We start from the raw sequence: 21,532 nt of genomic DNA, 5'->3' as shown, positions 1-21,532 counted from the left end.
GTTATAATGGAGTTCAATACGGAGGACAAAAAACCCCAAAGAAATACTGTATGTATAAATAACAGAAACATGAGCCAAACCATGACTCCTTTTTCACGATATTGATGGCTCTGAAGCAGATTGCAAGCATCCAGATACTGTTGATCTTTAGTTTGGTATTCTTCCCTGTGCTTTTTATGACTCTTTTTCATTGCACTACACGCCACAGTGACACCTAGTGGTCAAATAATACACATGGTCCCTTTAAGAATACACCATAGCCATAAATGCAACTGAGGTTTGACATAAGCACAGCACAGAGCTATTGACTTCCAAGACGATCAGATATTAATTTTGATAAAAAACTGGAGAAGCACAGACACGACTGTGACAGTTATACGTGTGCAATTGAAATAATTTGAAAGAAGATTTGAGACTACAGAAGATAAACTAGACATAGTTTCATTGAAAAACAACACAGAGCCAACAACTTTTTTTTCCTTTCCCACGTGCCAAAGGCTCAGCGGCAGCTAACAGCTACTTATAGCCGAAGCGAGCTCGTCTCGTCGCAAGGCCGTTAAATTTACCTGCTTGGTCGGGCAACTCCTCAGCGCTCTTCGTCTTCACCATCTTGCACAAGATTTGCGCCGAAGACGACGCGAATTTTGTGAGTCAAATCGTTATTTATTTACGCCTGCGGACAAAACTTTCCGGTTTGGCAAATTTCAAAATAAAAGCTAGGCAACACGTTTAACCAGTGATGTGCAGCCAGTGGAGGAAAGTGAAGCAGTCTCTCACCTGTCATCATGGTAATAACATTTTTTAAATACATCACATGGTTGTATGTATTAGGTAAAGGTAAATAACTCAAATTCACAATTCTAGATTTTTATTTTTCAAAATGACTGATTTCTCTCATATTATTGATAGAATTAGTATGTACCCTATTACTGTGCTTATTGTCTGCAGATGCAGTGAGGCACACAATTCTCCTATCTCATGACAAAGAGCAGTAGTGAGACCGATGCTTCTGATGTGGTGCCCTAAATAATAGAATTAGTGATAGTGTTAGCAAGCTAAGTCATCCCGTCACTTTTTTCCATAATGGAGGCTTGCCTGTCTATGCTTTTATGCAAAATGAGCCGTGTAGACTTCCTTTTCAGGTTAAAGGTGGGGTGCATCGTTTAAGTTGAAAGTAGAATAATTTTTTTCAAGTGAGTGGCAATAATGCCCAACTGAGTTCAAATAGCGCTTTTGCTTTTAATCTTACTTTTAGCAAAGCTGCTTGGCCCATGGAATAGTAGGTGAGGGGTGGAGAGTGAGATTGTACTCGTGAGGTCACTCGTTTTTTGTTTGTGTAGCACGAAAATGGTGTAAGTAAGAAAAGGTCAGTTTTAAGTACAGACCAAACGCCAACTGAAGCACACCAGAGATGAAAAAAAAAGTTTATTCGATTATCTACAGCATGATATATTTGTTTTTGCATAAAATCTATACATGTCATAGGTATTTCCAATTATTTCCAAGATGATGCATTTTGAAGAGAGTCTGTCTCGTCTTTGACTAACTGAGCTCTGACGTCATGTGGAGCACACATCACAACAATACACTTTTTAAAAACTTTTGAAAAGCCGCGCATAGGAGCAGCCATTCATTTTCAGTGAAGAAAGTTTTTAGTCATCTTTCTTTGGTCCTCTGAGACTGGACTTTAGCTTTTTTTGCTCCCTCTGTCCTAACTTGCGGTAAATAATCTTGCGGGCTTCCTTCTGCCGCTTGAGTTTGGCTTCCTCCTCTTTGTTTTTGACCGCCAGGAACCGTTTCTGCTTGACACGCAGCGCCGCTTGCGCCTTGCGCTGCTTGTCGTTGTGGACCACGTTTAGGGCCTGCAGAAGCGCCGCCACCTGCAAAAAAAAAAAAAAAAAAAAAGATATTTTTACGAGCAATCCTAAGCAGGTGACTGTTTTTCTTCCCGCCACGACGTTTACTGGCCTTCCTTTCGTGAGGTTCCCTGATGACGCTGGGCCTGGTCATGTCTCTCGGCGTCTTGCCTTTGGCCGGCACGTGTTTGTGTTTACTCTTGAATGGCAGCGACTTGTGCAGCCCTTTGGGGATTTGGAGAGGGTTGAAATGGACTTCTCGCCTCACCACCGGCTGACCAGAACAAAAGCCACATGTTAAAACACGGCTGCAACAGTGAAATTAGGTATTTCTGAGTCATACGGACAGAGGGCCAAAACTCCAAAATTTTGATTTGATTAAAGTTAGCAGCATACCGCTAAAGTTAAATATGTGCTCAATGCTTAGAATAAGGAAAATGATTGATATATTTTTTTTTAACTGAGAAAAGACAGATGCCAATGCTACTTGCTAATACAGCTAGTGAGAGAGTCAGTGATCTCAGCTGCTTAAGCATAGCTAGTTGCCAATGTTGTGCTTTTTGCATGTAGCGCCTGCCCTTTCTTGTTACCTGTAGTGTTTCGCAGGGTTCAATACTTGGCCCCTTTCTTTTTAGCATTTACATGCTTCCATTAGGTGGTATTATTCGCACTACTCTCCAGTCTCCCAAAGTCCAAAATCAAGAGCCTTCAGCTGGTACAAAATGCTGCGCGAGGCTTTTAACTAAGACAAGAAAGTTTGATCACACTGTCCCGATTTTAGCTAACCTGCATTGGCTCCCTGATAGCTTAAGATGTGATTTTATGGTTTTGTTATACAAAATCATGCATGGACTTGCTCCCTCATATCTTTCAGATTTAATTTCCCCTATTTCCCCTATGCTCCGGTCTTCGCTCTGAGAATGCTGGTTTACTATTGATCCCAAAAGCCAAGAAGAGATCTGCAGGTTCGAGAGCGTTCTCCATTCGGGCCCAGGTTTTGAGGAATGCTCTACCCCCAGAAATTCGAGCTGCAACCTCAGTGGAACTGTTTAAATCTAAGCTTAAAACACATTTCTATTCTATAGTACATGAATATCCTATATTTTATGTTGACAATATCTGTGTATTGTTTGTTATTGCAACATCCATTGCAGCCTGGTCATCCTGGAAGGGGGATTACCTCAAAAGCAGTCCTTTCTCACGGTTTCTTCATTTTCCTCATGTTGAGGTTCTTGAGTTTTTCCTTGCCCTCATGTATGTTTTAGATCAGGGGATTGTGTAATAATAGTCTGAGGTTTGCAGTTGTCTGTGCAGCCTTTTGAGACTCTTTGTGATTAAGGGCTATACAAATAAACATGACTTGACTTGCTAAGGCAATGACAATATAGATACTAAAGCTAACAGTTTACCACTTAAGCTAAACATGTGGTCACTACTCAAAAATAATAAACAAATGATTATTTTTTCAGACCGATCATTTTAAATTTTCCAATACTTTTAAATAGGGCAACGCCAGATGCCAATGCTAGTTGCAAATGCTACTAAGGCTAGTGAGAGTCAACGTCAGCTGCTTAAGCAAAGACAGTTCCGGATGTTGTGCTAGTCGCAGCCTGAAACCCCTAAAGCAATGATATATACACTAAAACTAATCACTAAGGCTAAATAGGTGCTCACTACTATGATTACGAAAGTTATTATTATTGTTTATTTCAATTAAGAATAATGATGCTAAAAGCGATTATTAAGGCACAGTCAGCCGAAAGTTTCTATTTTGGAAAATGTGGGCTAAATTGACATCAAAGAAAACAAAATAATAGCAATTTTCTATCATTCAAAAAACTTTTTTTTAAAAATATAATTGGATTGAAATACAACAAAGTGAAAAAAATCTCTTCAGTTAAAAACAACACACTTTTTTAAGGACAAAGAAAAAATACATATGATATCAAGATCATCTCAGGGGGCTGAAAAACTATTTCTGGGCTAAATCAAGCATTAAATTTTGATTTTTTTTTTCCGGCCTACCTTGTAGAGCGAGTCCTGATCGGGTTTGTAGCGGATCCCCATGTCGTGTTTGAGCTGTCCGAGGGTTCGCATTCCCGCCCAGCTGTCCTTCTGCCCCACCGGCAACAGCAAGGACGTGACCGAGTTGTAGAGCTTTGGCACAGACACCGGGTACCAAGAGCGCAGAAACACGATGTCTGCAAGAGGTGGCCATCTTGACACAATTCTTTCCTCTGGGACAGTCTTTGCTGTCCCCTGCTGGTGCTCAAAACTCACCGCTCATGAGCAGCTTGTCCTCAAAGGTGGCCCTAAAAGATCCTGGAGGCGTGGACACCGCCTTCTTGATTTGTCCCCTGATGCCGGACACGGTTCGTAATGAAGCCCCTTCGAATTTGGCCACCTCTAGCACCGAATTAAACATGCCCTGCATTTATGGCAAACAAAAGAACAATCACGATAGGAGCCTTTGACCTTCATATGATAGCAAGACACAGGATTCGTTTGTACACCTTTTTCATGGCCAGATTCAAGCACTTTTTAAGGACTTTCAGAGCCAATTATTTAATTTCTCCAGTACCATTAAAAGAAATCCGGTGTTTATCATGTATTTTGCAGATTCACAAATATATCAGCGATTTACATACGGAATTTTAATTCTTGCATGTTCATTCACAATACATATGACTCTTAGAAATTGAGAAAATCGCGAATATGCTGTATTTGTGTATGTGGACAATACGTGTGTAAATAGTTTGAGACAAATTCCTCCCCATATTGGTGCTGGGGAAAATGACAGTAATATTTAGCTTACATTTTCATCGGCAAGAAGTTCTTCCCATTACAATTTAACACTGGTAAACACTACCTTTATGGCCCATAATAAGTGTCCATAATTGATACTTAATCTGTGCACTAATACACATTTAATACTACCCTGTTTAGGTGTAACATGCACCTCTTGGGCCAGACCCATAGGAGGGATGGCGCTTTAGGACAATGCCAGCTGCCGTTAATCACAATGGAAGACGAAATGCTATGGCAAAGCCATCAGAGAGCAGTGTCCGCGTCATTTATAGGCAGACTTATTGTGACACATGGCAACAATTTCAAGCATTTACAAGCACTCCACCCAAAATACAAAATCCTTTCAATCCTTGAAAACACGACAATAAAATTAAATGTTTTCAAGCACCCCCACCTTAATAAAACAGGTGTTCTTGAGAATCTTGTCCGGGTAGCCAATGAGCTTGAGCTTCTTGACAATGGTCACTGACTTATCCAGGTCCAGGACGACTCCCGTGGCTGCGATGCGGAAATTGGCCTGCGCAAAGATTGGCACTTCACTTGAGACTGAAGTATCAAGGCAAATTTTGCAGACGCGGCCTCTAAAGAACCTGACTTACGTGAACTTCCGATACTGATTGCAGAGCCAAAAAGCCCGAACCCTGTGGCGTGATGGGACCTGCACAACAAAGGAAGAAGCCGTCCGTCAATGGCTATTGCTCAACATTATTCCTGATGATGGTACCGCACCCCAGATGGAAGCGCCGCAGTGCATGTGCTGCGGTGTGTATTTGAGGAGGCGGTGGCGCCCGTTGTGGTCCTCGATGTGGTACAGTGGGATCGTCTGGAAGCGGCGCCAGCCCAGTGACAAGATGAGCGGGTCACGGGTCTTCAGGATGCGAGGGTACCAGCGGTGCTTCTTCATTCTCATCTGACAGACACACAAAAAAATAAATTTGAGAAGACTAAACGGGCTTGAACAGCTATGGAAGGCAAGTGACACTTAAGGACAAACCAGGAGCAGCTAAGAATAAAGGCTAGCAACAAGCCATAGCCTGCAGACAAGTGACTAAGATGAGTGGCTAAAGAAAGAAACAGTGGAGAAAACCGCAACAGATGCCCGAATCACACAATGCAGTAATGTTTGCTTGCATGGCAAGTGACACCTAAAGACGAAGCAGGAGCAGCTAACAAAAGGAGTAGCGGCTAGTATCAAGCCAAAGCCTGCAACAGTATAGCTAAAATGAGTGGCTAAAGAAGGAAACAGTGGGAAAAAAGTTGAAGATGCTTAATTGACAATGTGTGGAAGGTGAGCGACACAGAAGGACAAAGTAGGAGCAGTTAACAACAACGATAGCTTGGAGCGGCAAACAATAGCCTGCAACCAAGTGGCTAAAATGAATGGCTAGAGAAGGAAACAGTGGGGGAAAAGGTTGAGGATTCTTGTATGAGCATCTTTGGAAGGTGCATGACACTGAGAAGACAAAGCAGGAGCAGCAATAGAGAAACAATAGCGGCTAGCATAAAGCCATATCCTGGGGCCAAGTGGCTAACAAAGTGGTTTGGAAAGGAAACAGTGGGGAAAAGGTTAAGGATTCTTGCATGAGCATCCGTGGAAGTTAGACGAAACTAAGAGACAAAGCAGGAGGAGCTAGAGAGAATTAATAGTGGCTATCATTAAACCATATCCCATGGCTAAGTGTCTAGAGAAGGAAAACAAATATTCTAGACTCATGGAACTCAGCAACATTCAATTGTGTCACCAACTATGGAAGGCAAATGACACTTAAAGACGAAGCAGCTAACAATAACAATGGTGGGTAGCGGCAAGCCATAGTCTCTGGTCAAGTGGCTAACATGAGTGGCTAGAGAAGGAAACAGTGGGGATGAAAACAAATAAGATGGAATCATGGAACCCCACATCATTCACCTGTGTCACCAGCAATGGAAGGCAAATGACACAAGACAAAGCAGAAGCAGCTAACCATAAAACAGAGGCTAGCCATAGCCTGCGGTCAAAAGGCTAACACGAGTGGCTAGATAAGGAAACAACAGGAAAAAAAACAAAGAGATTAAGAGAAAAACCCGGTTTATAATCAGACCTGCACGTATCCGGCGCTCCCCTCGTTGGAGCCCAAGCCGCCGAGGATGATGGGATATCGAGGGTCAAAGTTGGTGATGAATTCGCAGGGAACAGAAGCGATCTCCACCCTCACGTACAATCCTGGCCGGAAACCTTCGTACTGCACTCGGCTATCGTCGTCCAAATTCTCAAACTCGGCTCGGTTCAGCTGCGCAAGCACACAGGCATGAAAATGGCTCAGTGGTTTAAAAGGTGAGACGGCTGTGAAAGAGAAATGCTCCAGTACACTGTAAAACCCCCAAAAAGAATTGATATGTTTATCGTCTTGGCTGATTAAATCCACAAGTCGCTTGCATTAAAGCAGGTTACATTTAGCTTGTCTCAGTTACTCTGGTGGTTTATGCCCATCAGCTAGCGTGCTCATGACCAGGCTGGCCTAAGATTATCCCCAGAGCTACAGCTGGTACTTCTATTGTTTCGATTATGAAAAATTAATAGGTCTATTAGCATTTCCCTTGACTTTCTTAATATGTCGTGTAAGTTTAACTACCCTACATAAACTTTTCCATTTACGATATCAGGTATTGTCATTTTATTAAACTCTGATGACAATCCATTTATAGCCATGTGTTTTACTGCTATGCCAATTAATAATGCTTGACGAATGGCTTGTTTTTGATGAATATGAACATTAAAGCTGTTTTTGAGATTCTACAAAGTGAACAAAAATCTTGCAAAAATGGTGTCAATTACGTTTTCGACAAGGGTCGTATAATATATGTTTCTGTAGCACAGTGGATAGCACATTCGTTTAACACGCTAAAAGGTCCCCGTACTTGCTTTAGACACACCACAGGAAATGGTGCCCCTATGACCCTACATAGTATATAAAGATTACCTTGTCAAAGAGAGAGAAGTTTGTTCTTTATGAAGGGCCAATACAATAAAACAAAAACGGAACTGAAATCAGAATTGCCAAACGTACAACCGATTAAACCAAAACGCTCCAGCCAGACTAGTTCAAGCTGCGCTTAATCAGTTAGCATGGATTTCATTATTCCACTGTCGTGTCGGATATTAATTCAACCTAGATCACAGCCTGTGCAGGTGTGCTTGGCGCTCAGGGTGTACACCACTAATAACAATTACAGGTGGATCATTTACAACTCAGCGTGAAAGAAGCCCTACTCCTTCTGACAAAGAACAAAAAGTCTTCACAAATAAAATATGAAAATTCGGGTATGCTTCAAGCTCAGTTCCTAAAATTATTTAGTTGTAAATTATTAAATTGTTCGGACTCGGGCTGGTTCGGGCTTCACTACCTGCGGGCTGGATTTTTTTAGGCCCGGTCTTCCGTTTGGTTCATACGCACCACCTCAAACACCCTACTCACTCTCTATGAAATCTCGCAGTACCCCTGCCCCCTCAAAAGATTTTCTCCTTGGATCTACACAATTCACATAGGTCACCCTTTTTGACTCCATAACAGTCTAGCTTCCCAAAAAATTAAAGATTTTCATGACTATATATATATCGTATTTTCTGAACTATAAGGCACACCCCCAAAATATTTTGGTCATTTTTTTCCATAGATAAGACGCTACAGTGGGAACATCAACAAAAACAGTTAAAAACTTCAGTCAAACTTATTAACCCTTTAACATTCCGAAGGTTCGCAAAGAAGCAAATACGTGTCAGTATGATGCCACCAATTACTGAAATACGTCATTCCACATATCATTAGGAAGATTAATCTCTTGGGATTCAAGATATGCCAACCATTTCTTAGTTTCCTTTTTTTTACGCTAACAACTTTATGGACAGCAAAGTAAGAATTTCATTGTGCAGGGAAAGGTAGTTCTTTACTGTGCATATAGCAATAAACACTTTGAAATGAATTGAAAAATAGACTCATCAAAGAAACATCAAGATCAGTCTGAAACGAGATACCGGAAAAATACAAAGCCGAGGTAGCGCACCAAAGTCATCTTGCAGACATCACATTCTATAATCATACGCACTCATGGTCCTCTTACATCGGTGAGTGTAGTAAATCCAACAGTTTAAAATATTTCCGTACTCCAAAACACGCAATAATGCAGACAAATAAAATAAAAAAATCCACTAAAAAGCATCTCTGCACAATGCTTGTTGCTAGCTGTCTGTTTAGCCCCATAATTCCTGTTTACAAATAATAATAATAATAATAATTTCCTTTGTATTGTCATTCTTTGTAACAATGTACACAGAACGAAATGTCGATACACCTGACCCGTTGTAGCGAGCCGATGCAGCCGCAGCCAACAAAGGGCGCCGCCATTTTTACCAATGTTATAAGTCTTAGGTATGACTCGGCCGAGGCGCGAACCAGCGACCTCCCAGTCTCAAAGCGGGCGCCCTACCATCTAAGCTACTGAGCTGGTACAGACTGGTAAAAAAATCTCCAGGCCATAGAGCAACCTAACTTCTGATTCACATATTTTTCGACCAATTGCAGTCTTTGTTTTACCCCGTTTTAGCATGAGCGTGTAAATGCTAAAAATGACCCGCCTCCTTTTTCTCTGAATAACTTTTGCCAATAGTGACCGATTCATATGATGATTGACACATTGGTTAGGAAATGAAACGCTGGCATATATACATCCTGGCATACACCGCGGACTACTTCGCCTACGGTGGGAAATCTAGTTGGCGGCTGCTTCTCTTAGTTGCGAGACCTTGCAATTCAATATTGATCCATATATAAGGCGCACCGTATTATAAGGCGCATGGTCAGCTGTTGAAAAAAATAAAACGCTTTTAGGTGCGCCTTATAACGCGGAAAATATGGTGATTAAAATTTTTTTTTAAAAATCAAATACCTCGGCCTGCTTCTGCATCTCCTCCTTGAGGTCGTCAAAGTAGGTGGCGTCGCCATCATCATACGCGGCGTCAAAGCGTTCTTTAAGACGTTGCTTTTTAGCCAAGCGCTTGCCGTTTTTGTCTTCTTGGTCGTCGTCCGGCTTCGCTGGTGTCTCGTCGTCTTCTTCGTCACTTCCGTTATCCTGTTGTCATTTCAGACAGTATGATACAATAATAAATTTTTTTGCAACATAGAAAAATCCATGTTAGCTCGTCAATCGCACCTCAGCTTCTTCGCCCTGAGCTTCGGTTTTGCCTTTGTGTACCTGGCCCGTTTCCAGGTCTTCAAAATCTCCGTACATCTCGTCTGCACAACATAAAACAAAATAATTTCAAGAACAACAGACAAGGTTTGTACACCTTTTTCATGCCCAAATTCAAGCACTTTATAAGGGCTATAAAATGCCTGATCGAGATACAGGATTTGTAGATCCTGAATAAATCGCAACTATATATATATATATGGACCGGACCAATACGTGTTAATATTTTTGAGACAAATCTCCCCCCATAAAAGTGTTTGGGGGGAAATGTCGGGAAGAAAATGGGGGGAAAGATTTTCATTTGCAGGAAGTTCTCCCCATTACTATTTACCATTGCGAAACGCTACCATAATTTTTTACATGGCACCTAATAAATATCCATAAGTGACACGAAATCCTTACACTAATATCGTACACATTTCATAGTGCCCTGTTTATGTGTAGCATGCACCTGTCCCATAATGAACAACGGCATGCCTTATTGCAAAGATATAATTGGGCAATTTCCCACAGCACACAAGACAAGGTCTCATGGCACCCTAGTTGGCCATGGCACCCTGCTTGAAAAACACTTCAATGGATGCATGTGCAAATTATTCTACAAAAAAATAAAAGCGAAGAAGAGAAGGATATATTTAATTTAATTTACCGTCCTGATTGAGGAGCGCGGCAGCGTCTTTGTCCTCCTCCCATTTTCCGGTGACAAAGCAATCTCGAATGGAGTCCATCACCTGGATAAAATGAAGGAAATGTTTCAGCCACATTTGCATGAAAAGACGATTCTGTTTGAGGGATCGCTACCTCCCCCAGGTCCCAGTTGTGGGAGGAGTCAGCCTCAAAACGTGAACAGTCCAAAGCGTTGGCTTGAAAGCTTCTGCTCTTCTGAGGGCGGTTGATGCGGAAAAGACCTGCCAACTCCTCTTCCTCCTCATGGTCGTCGTCTTTTGCCTCGGCCACTACATCAAAACAAAGCATTAAACCGTCCGATTTTGAGGGCACAGATCTCGAATTGATTATTCATCAGCCTTGACAAAAACATGACTACTGTTTTCAGGTTTTGGAATTTACTTGTAGCATTATTCAGGAGATTGTGTATTACATAGAACGCTTGTTACTTCTCGCTTTGGTTATTGCTGGTTCACTGCTTCGTGGATATTGATTTTAACTGTTTTTATTGTCATTGATATTAACATAACGTGCATTGTGTTCAAAGCAGAGGGTTTTGTGAGTTAGGTAGCCCTGACCGTGTGCGCGACTGTGATAGGCCGGTGTATGCCTTCAGTCAAACAGCGGAACGAGGTTACAAGTCAATGTATTGGTTTTTATTAATGGGTCCTATTTAATAACAGTTGTAAGGACGTCAAGTTTGATCCTTGGGGGCTTTTATGAACGTGCAACGCTACTTCGTGCATTGTCACGTTTCGCAGGTGGTTTCAGTCCTGAATAATTGCGATAACTGAGGGATTACTGTATTTAGCACCTCGTAGTGCAGAAGTCAGCAACCCAAAATGTTCAAAGAGCAGAGATGGATAAAAGAAAACAAAAACACGTGTCTGGACCTGCAAAAAATGTTATGCCTTTTAAAAACCTATTTTAAGTCAAAAAAGCGGGTTCATACATAAGTTACCCATTAAATATCTTTTATAGGATTAGAAAACATTAAGAATGTTTGCCTCATGTCTGTCCTCTTGTAGAAAATTAAAATGTAAAATTGTCTTCCCTCATCTTTTTCTATTTTAAAATGTTGCTGAAAAAAGCTCCAGGGAGCCAAATGCTACTCTAGAAACGCAGGTTTCTGACCCCCGTCTTTAGTTGAAAGAAAATAAAAATCCGTAAGAAAATTAATGATAAGAAAATTGAAAAGAAAGTCCTTAATCCAATCAGACACTAATGAAAGTCAAAAGAATGAAAAATAGTGAGCAACAGCAGGTGCTCTGTGGATTGTGATGGGGTCCAGAGGGCAACCGCGGTGGCGACTGGAGAGTCATTAGTCCGGCCTCCTGCTACGACTAAGCCTATTGCTAAGGCTAGGCTAACAACTCCCTTAACCCACCACTGCAAAGCCCTCTATCTCATCAACGGCAGAGCCGAAACCGATGACCTGGGACTTCAACTCGTGGGAAACTGTTAAATTTGGATTGGTTGTATTTTAATCTAAGTCGAGTTACGGATACCCAATGTTAGCATGCAGCTAGGCAGCCGCTCATTAAATCTGTCTTCACTAAAAGGAGAAGCCCTCCAATTTTGTTGTTCTTTTGTAACAACTAAAAAGGCAATTCATTTAACAGCAATTCTGTGTTGTGGGTTTTTAATCGTAGATCTATAGTTGTTATTTTGTTACATTGGTATACTCTTAGTCGGCAACAACGTCATCTCAGGGTAAGTTTGACCCTTAGGGACTTTTATGAAGGCACAAAGCTATTAAGTGGATTTTGGCTGTATTTGCTAGCACTGCCATTTTGATGTACCTGAGCCATAGACGAGTTTCCGCAGGTTGGGCGTGGATTGTTGGCGACGAACAAAAGCTTCCGATGCCAACTGTGGCAGGCGCTCCTTCCAACGCAAAGCTCCTGAAGACCACAGAAACAATAAACAAGCTACACATATCAGCTCTGAAAACTCAAAAATGTGCCAAAAATAAGGAGCTGTAGGCTCTTACCCGCTTCTTCTTCTTCCTCCTCTTCGCTTGCGGCCTCTTTCAATTCTGTCACGTCATCTTCGTCCGAGCAGTGTCCGGAGTCGGCTCCCCTGCCGGCCTCCTCCTCCTCCTCGCTCATTTCCAGGTCGTCGTCACTGTCAGCAAAAGCGGGCAGCTCCGACAATGCTCCTTCCACCTCTTTGTCACCCTCCAGCTTGCGTTTCTTCTGCGCCGGAGCGCCTCCATCTGGCATTTCTTGGAACTCCTCCTGCTCCTCCACGTCTTCGTCATCGCTGCCTTCGCTATCGCTCGGGTCGCTGATGTCGTCGCCTCCATCGCCACCTTCATCGTCACCTTCGTCCTCGCCTTCATCGTCGCCTCTGTCTTCGCTGTCCTCTTCATCGCCGAAGGTCACCTTTCTTCTTTCTCTTCTGTCCTCGTCCTTCATGTAATCCTCATTTTCGCTGGGTGCCGCACGCAAAAAAGGGGAAAAGCCTGTTATTTAAGTTTAAGAAACAGTGTGTAATATTTGATCACTAAATGTTGCGGTATTGTGTCATGCATCCTAAAACTAGTGCCGTAATCCCCTTGTGCATCGCGGTTTACTTAGCGCGGTTTTGCTACTTGGCAGGCTTTCATCGTGCATTGTGTTCTGCATTCTGATTGGCCAAACAGTTACCCGCCAATTTTCTGCTTGTCTGCCTGCACGTCAATAGCATTGCGGTCAGAGTAGTACACCTACATAAAAACCCTTCATGACTTGCACAAATCTTTTGATTTTTTAAGTTTCTCTAAAAGCCATCAACAAAATGCCACAAAAGAACCAAAAGGCAGAAGAACATGCTTTCTAACGCCATTAAACTTGGACTTCTAGACCCACTCAACTTGTTCTAGAGACACATGTGGGTCATTGGTGCTCCCACGTGACTCACTGGATTTTTTTTTAAGAATGTTTGATAATGGAAAAATATATACTTTCTGTAAGACAGAATCGAAAAATAAATGCAGTTTTCGGCCACATGATGGTGGCAAAGTATCATGTAAAGTAAAGTGGATCGTATCCTTAATCCATACAGATGTGAAATAAAATGAGATTATTTTTACAATTACAATGACAGTAAAGTAGCTATTTTTTATACATTTTTAAAATAAAGTACATACTTTTATTTGTTAAACTAACACTTGATCCTATAAATTGGGTTTGGTATTTATTACTCAAAAAGTAAATAAGTTTTCTACTTCGCAGGTTTTGACTCTCGCGGGACGTATATTGAACGCAACCCCGTGAAAAACTATGGGTTAATGTAATGCAAAGCACACTGAGAAATTTAGACTACAGAGACTTACAGTAACCAAATAGCCCCCTTTCTGTTCTCAATTTTTTGCCCAGCCTTTTGAGGAAGAGGAAAAGGGAAAATACGAAAAAAATAAAAGAAAAAGCCAAAAAGAAAAAAAGGAACAACAAAGTGAATAAAGAGAAAAGAAAAAAAGGGGAAAATGAAAAGAAAACAGGGAAGATGACAAAAAGAAAAAGGATATAGGGAAACATAAAAAAACACACAAAAAAAAAACAACATTAAAATAAAAAAGGGGAAAACAAAAAAAAGAGAAGATGTTGGGGGTACGTGTGGCAGTAAGACAGTCATGTCAGCCCCCTTTAGGTGAGTCTCAACTTATGTGAAATAAATACAAATTTCTCTACCTACCAGTTAAAAATACAGATGTTTATATGGCGGTTTGTGTACTTTTCCTTATTATCTAAATCAATGAATGAGTAAAGTTGTTTTTACTCTTAGGAGGTGCTAAATTATACACACAGTCCTTTAATTATCACAAAAATAAAAAAATACCTCTGCAGGTTTAAATATTAGGGAATTTATGATCATCAAATCTTGGGCATTAGACTGAAATCAATATCTTTTGTGTCACAGCGCATTGAATTTTAGTATCCGTGGTTCACCTGCTCTGTACTTTGACCTGGCTGGAGTCCAATGTGGCAGAACCGCTGAAAAGGGTCACCTTGCTGGCAGCCATCTTGGAATCCAGAGTGGTATGGGTCTCGATAAGGGACTGGACCAGCTCCGTGGTGGGTCTCGTCTCCTCCTGAGGCAACAATAAATTCGTAAATTCCGTAATACAGAGCGCAGGTGAGCGGAGCAGAGCGGACCAGACTCATTACATGGATTAATTCAAACCAGTCAAGAAAACTCGGATTGCAAGAAAGCATTTGGTTGATGATTTAAAAGGGGGAATATCGTTGAGTCGGTCAACGCTGTATAAACTTCTGAGGAAAACATCTGCAAGTTACGTAACTGCTTTTGAACCGATTATGTCACTCACAAAAATGGTCAAGATGCCTGATGTCCTTTTTTGGTGATCCATTTTTCCTTTACATTAAACTGTTAAGTTACCGACTGTTGTATTTATACGCCTTCTGTCAGTAAATGCTGCTTTTTTCCTGGCCAGATCATTCAAGAATACAATTGACTCAAGCATTCCTCTTTCAACAGCATCTAAGACAAATAATTCTGCAATAGGTTAACGAGTCAAGGTTTTTCCTTCTAAAAAATATGACTAAGCCCATTTGTCATTTTTCGGTCAGAGGGGTGTTGGAGCAAAACAGCATTGAATGATTTAAAATGTAGAAAAAAAGTAGTGGCTTGTGGTCCGCAATTTACGGTAAACACTTTGACTTCAGACAAGATCCAAAGGAAAAGCAGACCTGCTGCGTACGAAGGTGCTCCGCGGGCATGTCCACGTAGACGGCGTCCTTGTCGTACACTATGCCGCCCACGCCGGACATGGGCGCATAGAGCAAGCGCTCCTTCTCGTTCAGGGCTCTTTTCTTCTGAGCGTCCGGAAGCTGGCAAGGGTCCGGCAAAAAGTTGACGTCTGCCACGTGGAAGTCTCCGACGCCTGCCAAGAGGTGAATATTTATTCTTGTAACATTGAGAAAACAAAGCCTTTGGAGACATACCTGGAATGTGGACAAGGCTTTTGTTTTTTAAATGAGTGCCACGCAAGTAGCCGTAGAGAGACACCGTCCGATCGCATTTCTCGTTTTTTCGGAGCTCTTCTGGGTTGGTCAAATCCTCCATGCTATGCGGAGGCGAGAAAGGAAAGGAGCACAACTCAAAAATCTGTTTGCACATTTTCAGGGTTTTGTACCTTTTTTCATGACCAGAGTCAAAAACTTTTTAAGGACTTTCAAAGCCAATTTTTCAATACATGATCCCCCGGTTTCCGTGTTTAATGAGGACCAGAGCCCTCCGCGGGATCTGAAAATCTGCTAGGTAGCGTCGCACCTTAACAAAAACTCCCCAAGTGTCAAACTTACATCGAGATGACATCATTACCGACTGAGAGTATACAACTGTCACAAAATAATAACTATAGATCTACAAATAAAAAAACATAACACAGAATTGCAGTACAATTAATGATGTTTCTTGACATTAAACAAAAGTTCAACGAAATTGGAGGACTTGTCCTTTCCGTGCAAGAAAACGATTTAAAGAGCGGCTGGTTAGGTGCATGCTAGCAATTGGGGCTCCTTGTATTAATCAAAGTCTCTACAATAATTAAAACAAAATCACCCCTTATTTAGCCATTTCCCAGGAGTTGTAGCTCCAGGTCATCCATTTTATGGATAATGGATCTGGCGTTGCTATCATACAAGCTCCGCGGGGGTAGCTTGTGAGGGTTGCAACGTAGCTTAACTGTTAGCAGTTGGCCGGACCTGTCGATACTCAACCACGCCACAACAATCGTTTCCAGAACTCGATAATAATCCAGGAAGCACCCGCTGGTGATCATCGTAAATTTTTGCGCTCTTCTAACTTTCCTCAGAGTATGATTTAATTGAAGATTTTCTTTTTAACGTAATGAGCCGCTGAAATACTAGCTCAGGTTTAGCCATTCCATGCAAAGGAGTGAAACAGTGATAACCGAAGCGCAAAGTAGCGGGGGGTCTCCGTACTATTAAAAGCAGAAATCTGTTGTGAACCGTGTATTTTGCAGAGCCACAAATATATATGCGATTTACATATGCATTTTTTATCTTTATCAAGAAGTATATTTTTTAGATAATGTGTAAGATATATTTGTTTTTTTAGACAAATCTCTCCCCACATAGTTGTAGGGTAAAAGTGACGGTAATATTTTCGGTTGCAGGAAGTTCTTCCAATTTCAATTTACTACTGAAAAACGATACCTAATTTATTTGCATGGCCCATACAAAATGTTCATAATTGAGTAATAATCATTGCACTAATACACATTTTATAGTGACCTGTGTAGGTGTAGCATGGACCTATCCTCTTGAGTGGGACCCATCTGGGGCAATAAAGCTATGTAGGACAATGCCATACAAACTAATTCTAACTGCCAATAATTACTGGAGGAGAGAAAATACAATGGCAAAATGGAGCTACCAGAGTTTGCGACATTTTTAAGCATTTACAAGCCCTTCACCTCAAATCCAAGCATTTTTCAATCCTTGAAATAAACAACATTAAAAAAATTCAAGCATTTTTACAAGTCCTGCACTTTTTAGTGAAGCAAAGGCGGTCTCACCGGTCAACAAGCACGTAAGGATGCGACGTCTGCCAGACAAGAGGTCGAAATTTCATGACGGAGATGAAGCGGCCCAGGTTCTTTACTTCTTGCGTCTGATACTCTCCATACACCATGCCCGACAGATAAAACAGCTTGGCGCCCTGCAGAAGATTTACATCATAGTAGTGTTTTGCAATTATTATTATTTTTAGCCGAGGCACACTTTTTTGCTTAGAAGGAATCTCAGGGCACAACACACTGACAAAATGTCAAACAACTGATTCCTGAAACCAATTCTGTGGGGTTTTTTTTTAATTAAGAAAATGCTTAAATTATCGTGTTGCCCAACTTGACCGTAAAACGATTTTCGTGTCATTTGTAGGCACTGGGGCTCAGATGATTCATTTAATAATTTTCTTATAAATTTGGATTTTATTATATTTTATTTATCTTGTTTTTTTTCCACTTGACTGTATTTTCATCCTGTTCTGGATTAAGTTTTTTTTTGGGGGGCACGCCTAGAAGCAAAATGGTCGACAATCGTGGAAGCTCTCTCTCTTTAGGTGATCCTTATGTCAAATAAATACTTTTTTCTCAACCTACGGGTAGTTTATTCAAATCAAGTTTATTAAGGAGTTACATTTTTGTCACCACTAGGAAGCTAACACTTAACGTCCCTTTAAAATGACAAACTATCTGTCAGTGAAACAATAAATTTTACAATTTTGAAAATTATTATAATGTGTCAATGTAATAAGAAAATATTCAAATAAGCAGAGAAATTGTGCAAGATCTTTACTTTATTTTTTTTATGCAGTGAAATCATATCCAACGTCACAAAACGAAATAACTTATCAAATACATGTATCGGTACTACTTCTTGAGCATATTAGTATATAAAAAGAAAAATGAAATGTGACAGATACTCTTAGGGGTGAATGTTACAGTGACTCACCTCATCTCTAGAAGAAAGCATAGAAACTGAACTCTTTGGAAGATAAAATTGGCCATTTTCCTGCCAAACACTGCTCGAAAAATCCTTTTCTAAAGCATCTCCCTCAAGCAGTCAGGCGAGCCGTCAAAGAAGAGCAAACTTACCTGGTATACCTCGGTCCAAAAGCGATGCTTAAGAATTTTCTTGGTCCTCCTCAGGGTCTTGTTATTTTTGAAGTAATCTAGGTGAGTGAGCACTCCCATGATGCGAGGGAAACCGTGCACTTGGCAAATGTTGAGAAACTCAAACGTTTCCATTTCAAAGCCGAAGCTGGCGTCGATCAACATCAAAACCTGCAAAAAACAAACGTGTTTGTATTTTCATGCTCTGACACCAACTGATTATGATCCATTCCAGGTATTTCTCTGACCAGGTCGGCTACTTTTGCAAGATCGATCATCGTGTTGATGTCATTGTTGCACTCCATGAAAGTCAGACGACGCTTCTTGCCTGGAGAACATTTAAAATGAAAAGCACAAATAGCAATTTATCATATTTGCTGGACTATAAGTCACATTTTTTTTATAGGGTGGCCTGGGGTGTGACTTATCATATTCTTATTCTATGATGCTACTTCTGTGTGAAATTATCAACACTTTATTATAATCCGTTTACATGTTATTTACACACTAAACCTTATGTGTAAAATTATTAACACGTTATTAGATAATTTCAAATACAATGTTCACTCTAAACCTTATGAGTGAAGTTGTTAACACATTATTATATGATTTCAAGTGTAATTTTCACACTCAACTGCGAAAGGGCGCTCTACACCCGTGTTGATACTTTCAACAATGCTGGTAATTTATAAAGACAACTGAAAGTAGCTGAACAAAAATGGCACCAACAGAAAAACATATTCTGCAGATTACAAGCTGCAAATAGTTAAATATGCAGACGAAACCAGTACAGTTGTATACTGTTAGTCAGTTAGGATGTCAACTCGAGGTAAGTCTGACCCTAGAGGGCTTCAACGAAGGTGTGATTCTACTTCGCAAATTGTCACTTTTCGCAGGTGGTTGGGGTCCCCATTAACCACGATAACCGAGAGAACTCTGTACTGTTATACCTCCCGTTATGCTCCTGATGTGTATTATAAGAATAATATTGGCAAAAGTATCGACTTATTTTTCTTCAAAAAGCGTGTCATAGTCGTTTTCAGACGCCACTGCGGTGTTTTGTATTTAGAGCGCATGCGTTGTGGAAAAGAGTAGCAAGTTCTTTTCCTCGATGCTATCACTGAAAAAAATAAGCCGCACCGTATGAAAGCTGCAGTGTTTAAAATGTCGCAAAAAAAGTAGCAAGTTCACATGCAAAAAGGATCAATTATAATCTGGGGTTATATCCCTCTACCAGTAACAAAAATCACAAAGACTTAAGGCAAATATGTTGACTTCTTGCAGTTGAAATATATATATAAAAGATCCAAGCGCACCTGAGACGATGGTGACGGGCCCACATATATCGCCAAGCTTCTGTCGTGTGAAATTTTTAATGAGGCAACGGATGAGGGTTGACTTCCCCACCTTTGGAGGCCCCACAACCACCACCACAATTGGAGGTGGCTCCAGGGGTGTTCGGTCAACAAGGGGGATGTGGTGCTTTTTGGTTTTGATGTCTTGTGACCTGGAAGCGGACACATACAAACATAATCCTTTGAACAGCAGTGCAAAAGAGTTTGGCTTGCAGCTGGTGCTACCTGTGGAATGTCCTGGCCATGCGGACTGCCGACTTAACCCCGAAAGCTTTGGGGTTCCGTTGCCGTTCATCTTTGTCCGTAGCGTTTCCCTGCTTTTTCAATTTCTTTCTCTGCGCCTGCGGTCCGCTGTTCTTCTGATGATGTTTCTTCTGTTCTTTTACGTTTCCTTCCATTCTGTCTGCTGCAAAAAAAAAAATCACTAATTTGCTAAAATGACAAGCTGCATTGTGCAGTGCAACTGAAATATGACTGCTACAAAGCAAAAAGAATACCAACTATAGATACGAAAAGTGATCGAACTGCAACATTTATGTTTTAATTTTTTTCTCAGCCTTTAAAGAAAGGAAAAAGCAACTGAAAAAAAGCAGGAAAAGAAAAAAGAAGGGGAAAAAGGCAAGACAAAAAGAAAAAGCAAAAAAAAAAAATGCAAAAGGACAAAAAGAAAAAGTAAATAGTGAAAAAGAAAAAAAGCCCTAATGAAAATGAAAAATAAAGGAAGAAAAAAGGCAAAAGCTAGAAAAGAAAAGGGAGAGACAAAAAAGAAAAAAGAAAAAAAGAAGACAAAGAAAAAAGGCAAGAAAGAAATAGGGGGAAAGGAAGAAATAAAAAGAAATAAACAAACTACATAGACACAGAGTGACTCAAAGCAATTTGTCTTCTTCTAATTTTCTAGCCCAGCCTTTCAAAAAAGGGTTTGGGTTTTTGGGGGTTCCTGTAGCACCAAGATGTCACACAATCATGTCAGCTAGCTTTAGGTGATCCACATTTCATGTCAAATACTGTGGATTTAAATAAAGACACATATTTAAGCCTATGCCTGGTCATCCTGGAAGGGGGATTACCTCATGTGCGGTCCCTTTCAAAGTTTCTTCATTTTCCTCAAGTTGAGGTTTTTGAGTTTTTCCTTGCCCTCATGTAGGTTTTAGATCAGGGGATGGTGTAATAATAGTCTGTGCTTTGCAATAATATGTGGTCTGTGCAGCCCTTTAAGACTCTTTGTGATTAAGGGCTATACAAATAAACATGACTTGACTATTACTCTTTTAATGAATGAGCTTATTTTTATAACTTGACATCAATGAAAAGTCATAACATGTGCAATAATCCTAATATGGTAATAATAGATTTTATTTAAAGAGGCCTTTCAGGGCACCCAAGGTCGCTGTACAGGGAATATAAAACAGTGATACCAACAAAACAAAATTAAAAACAAAGTACTGCTATAAGGGGGGCCATGTGAAGCAGTTTGTCATGCATAGGCAAGTCTGGGGAAAATGGGTTTGAGTCTGCATTGGAATGCAAGTTCTGTTCACATACAATTAAGGTTTAATTGTAAGGAATAGAATCGAATCCATTTTGCGGGGTTCACACACAGATAAACATTGATATCCCGGTTGTTTACTCACCCAAGGGCGTCCAAAATATTCCAGCCCGAGAAGTTTAATTTTCGTTCCTTTGATGATTTTAGATACAATCTCAAAAAGATCTCTCTGTCTTTGGCAACCGATGTATCAAACGCAAGTGGCTAAATAACATTTTAAGGGCTAAAGTGGAGAGATGTAAAAATTCCGCATGAAATTGCTCTCCACATGTATTAGTGAACTTTCACCCGGAAGTGATCATTTTCATCTAAGCAAGTTCTTCCGTTTTTTTTTTTCATTGACAGCGGTTTGTAAGTACGCTGCATCCTGCTGGACAAAGAGTGTAATGCACAAGTCGGCCTCATACAAAACACGTTGCAAAAATTCAAG

At 40.7% G+C, this 21,532-nt stretch overlaps 2 protein-coding genes across 3 annotated transcripts in view; both read right to left on the bottom strand.

The window, feature by feature from the left end:
- mtr (5-methyltetrahydrofolate-homocysteine methyltransferase) overlaps positions 1–702 on the bottom strand; it is a 31,473-nt gene extending 30,771 nt beyond the window's left edge. Inside the window, exon 1 of the mRNA XM_088323787.1 lies at positions 567–702. Coding sequence (XP_088179913.1) covers positions 567–609 — 43 coding nt within the window. The 5' untranslated portion in view covers positions 610–702. The remainder of the gene's footprint in view (positions 1–566) is intronic.
- Positions 703–1,412: 710 nt separating this feature from the next.
- On the bottom strand, positions 1,413–21,384 carry bms1 (BMS1 ribosome biogenesis factor). 2 transcript variants are annotated; one of them, XM_088324062.1, is made up of 23 exons: positions 21,188–21,384; positions 19,782–19,962; positions 19,518–19,708; positions 18,450–18,529; positions 18,184–18,372; positions 17,104–17,246; positions 15,506–15,627; positions 15,251–15,444; positions 14,489–14,631; positions 12,550–12,992; positions 12,359–12,460; positions 10,692–10,846; positions 10,540–10,621; positions 9,852–9,934; positions 9,588–9,770; positions 6,746–6,934; positions 5,394–5,574; positions 5,264–5,322; positions 5,059–5,181; positions 4,137–4,284; positions 3,882–4,057; positions 1,969–2,130; positions 1,413–1,880 (listed from the first exon to the last, which is right to left on the bottom strand). In XM_088324062.1, the coding sequence occupies exons 2-23, from the start codon at positions 19,952–19,954 to the stop codon at positions 1,653–1,655; spliced, it is 3,549 nt and encodes a 1,182-aa protein (XP_088180188.1). In that variant the 5' UTR covers positions 19,955–19,962; positions 21,188–21,384; the 3' UTR covers positions 1,413–1,652. The 2 variants fall into 2 exon arrangements, with proteins under 2 accessions (XP_088180188.1, XP_088180189.1); XM_088324063.1 differs by having other exon boundaries at positions 19,782–19,959.
- Between the last annotated feature and the right edge of the window lie 148 nt (positions 21,385–21,532).

This window comes from Urocampus carinirostris, chromosome 19 (assembly GCF_059441175.1).
Source record: "Urocampus carinirostris isolate Australia breed hairy pipefish chromosome 19, RoL_Ucar_1.0, whole genome shotgun sequence".
In the NCBI taxonomy this organism is placed as follows: domain Eukaryota; kingdom Metazoa; phylum Chordata; class Actinopteri; order Syngnathiformes; family Syngnathidae; genus Urocampus; species Urocampus carinirostris.
Note: the sequence above shows the minus strand (reverse complement) of the source record. Positions and strands in the feature narration are given on the sequence as shown.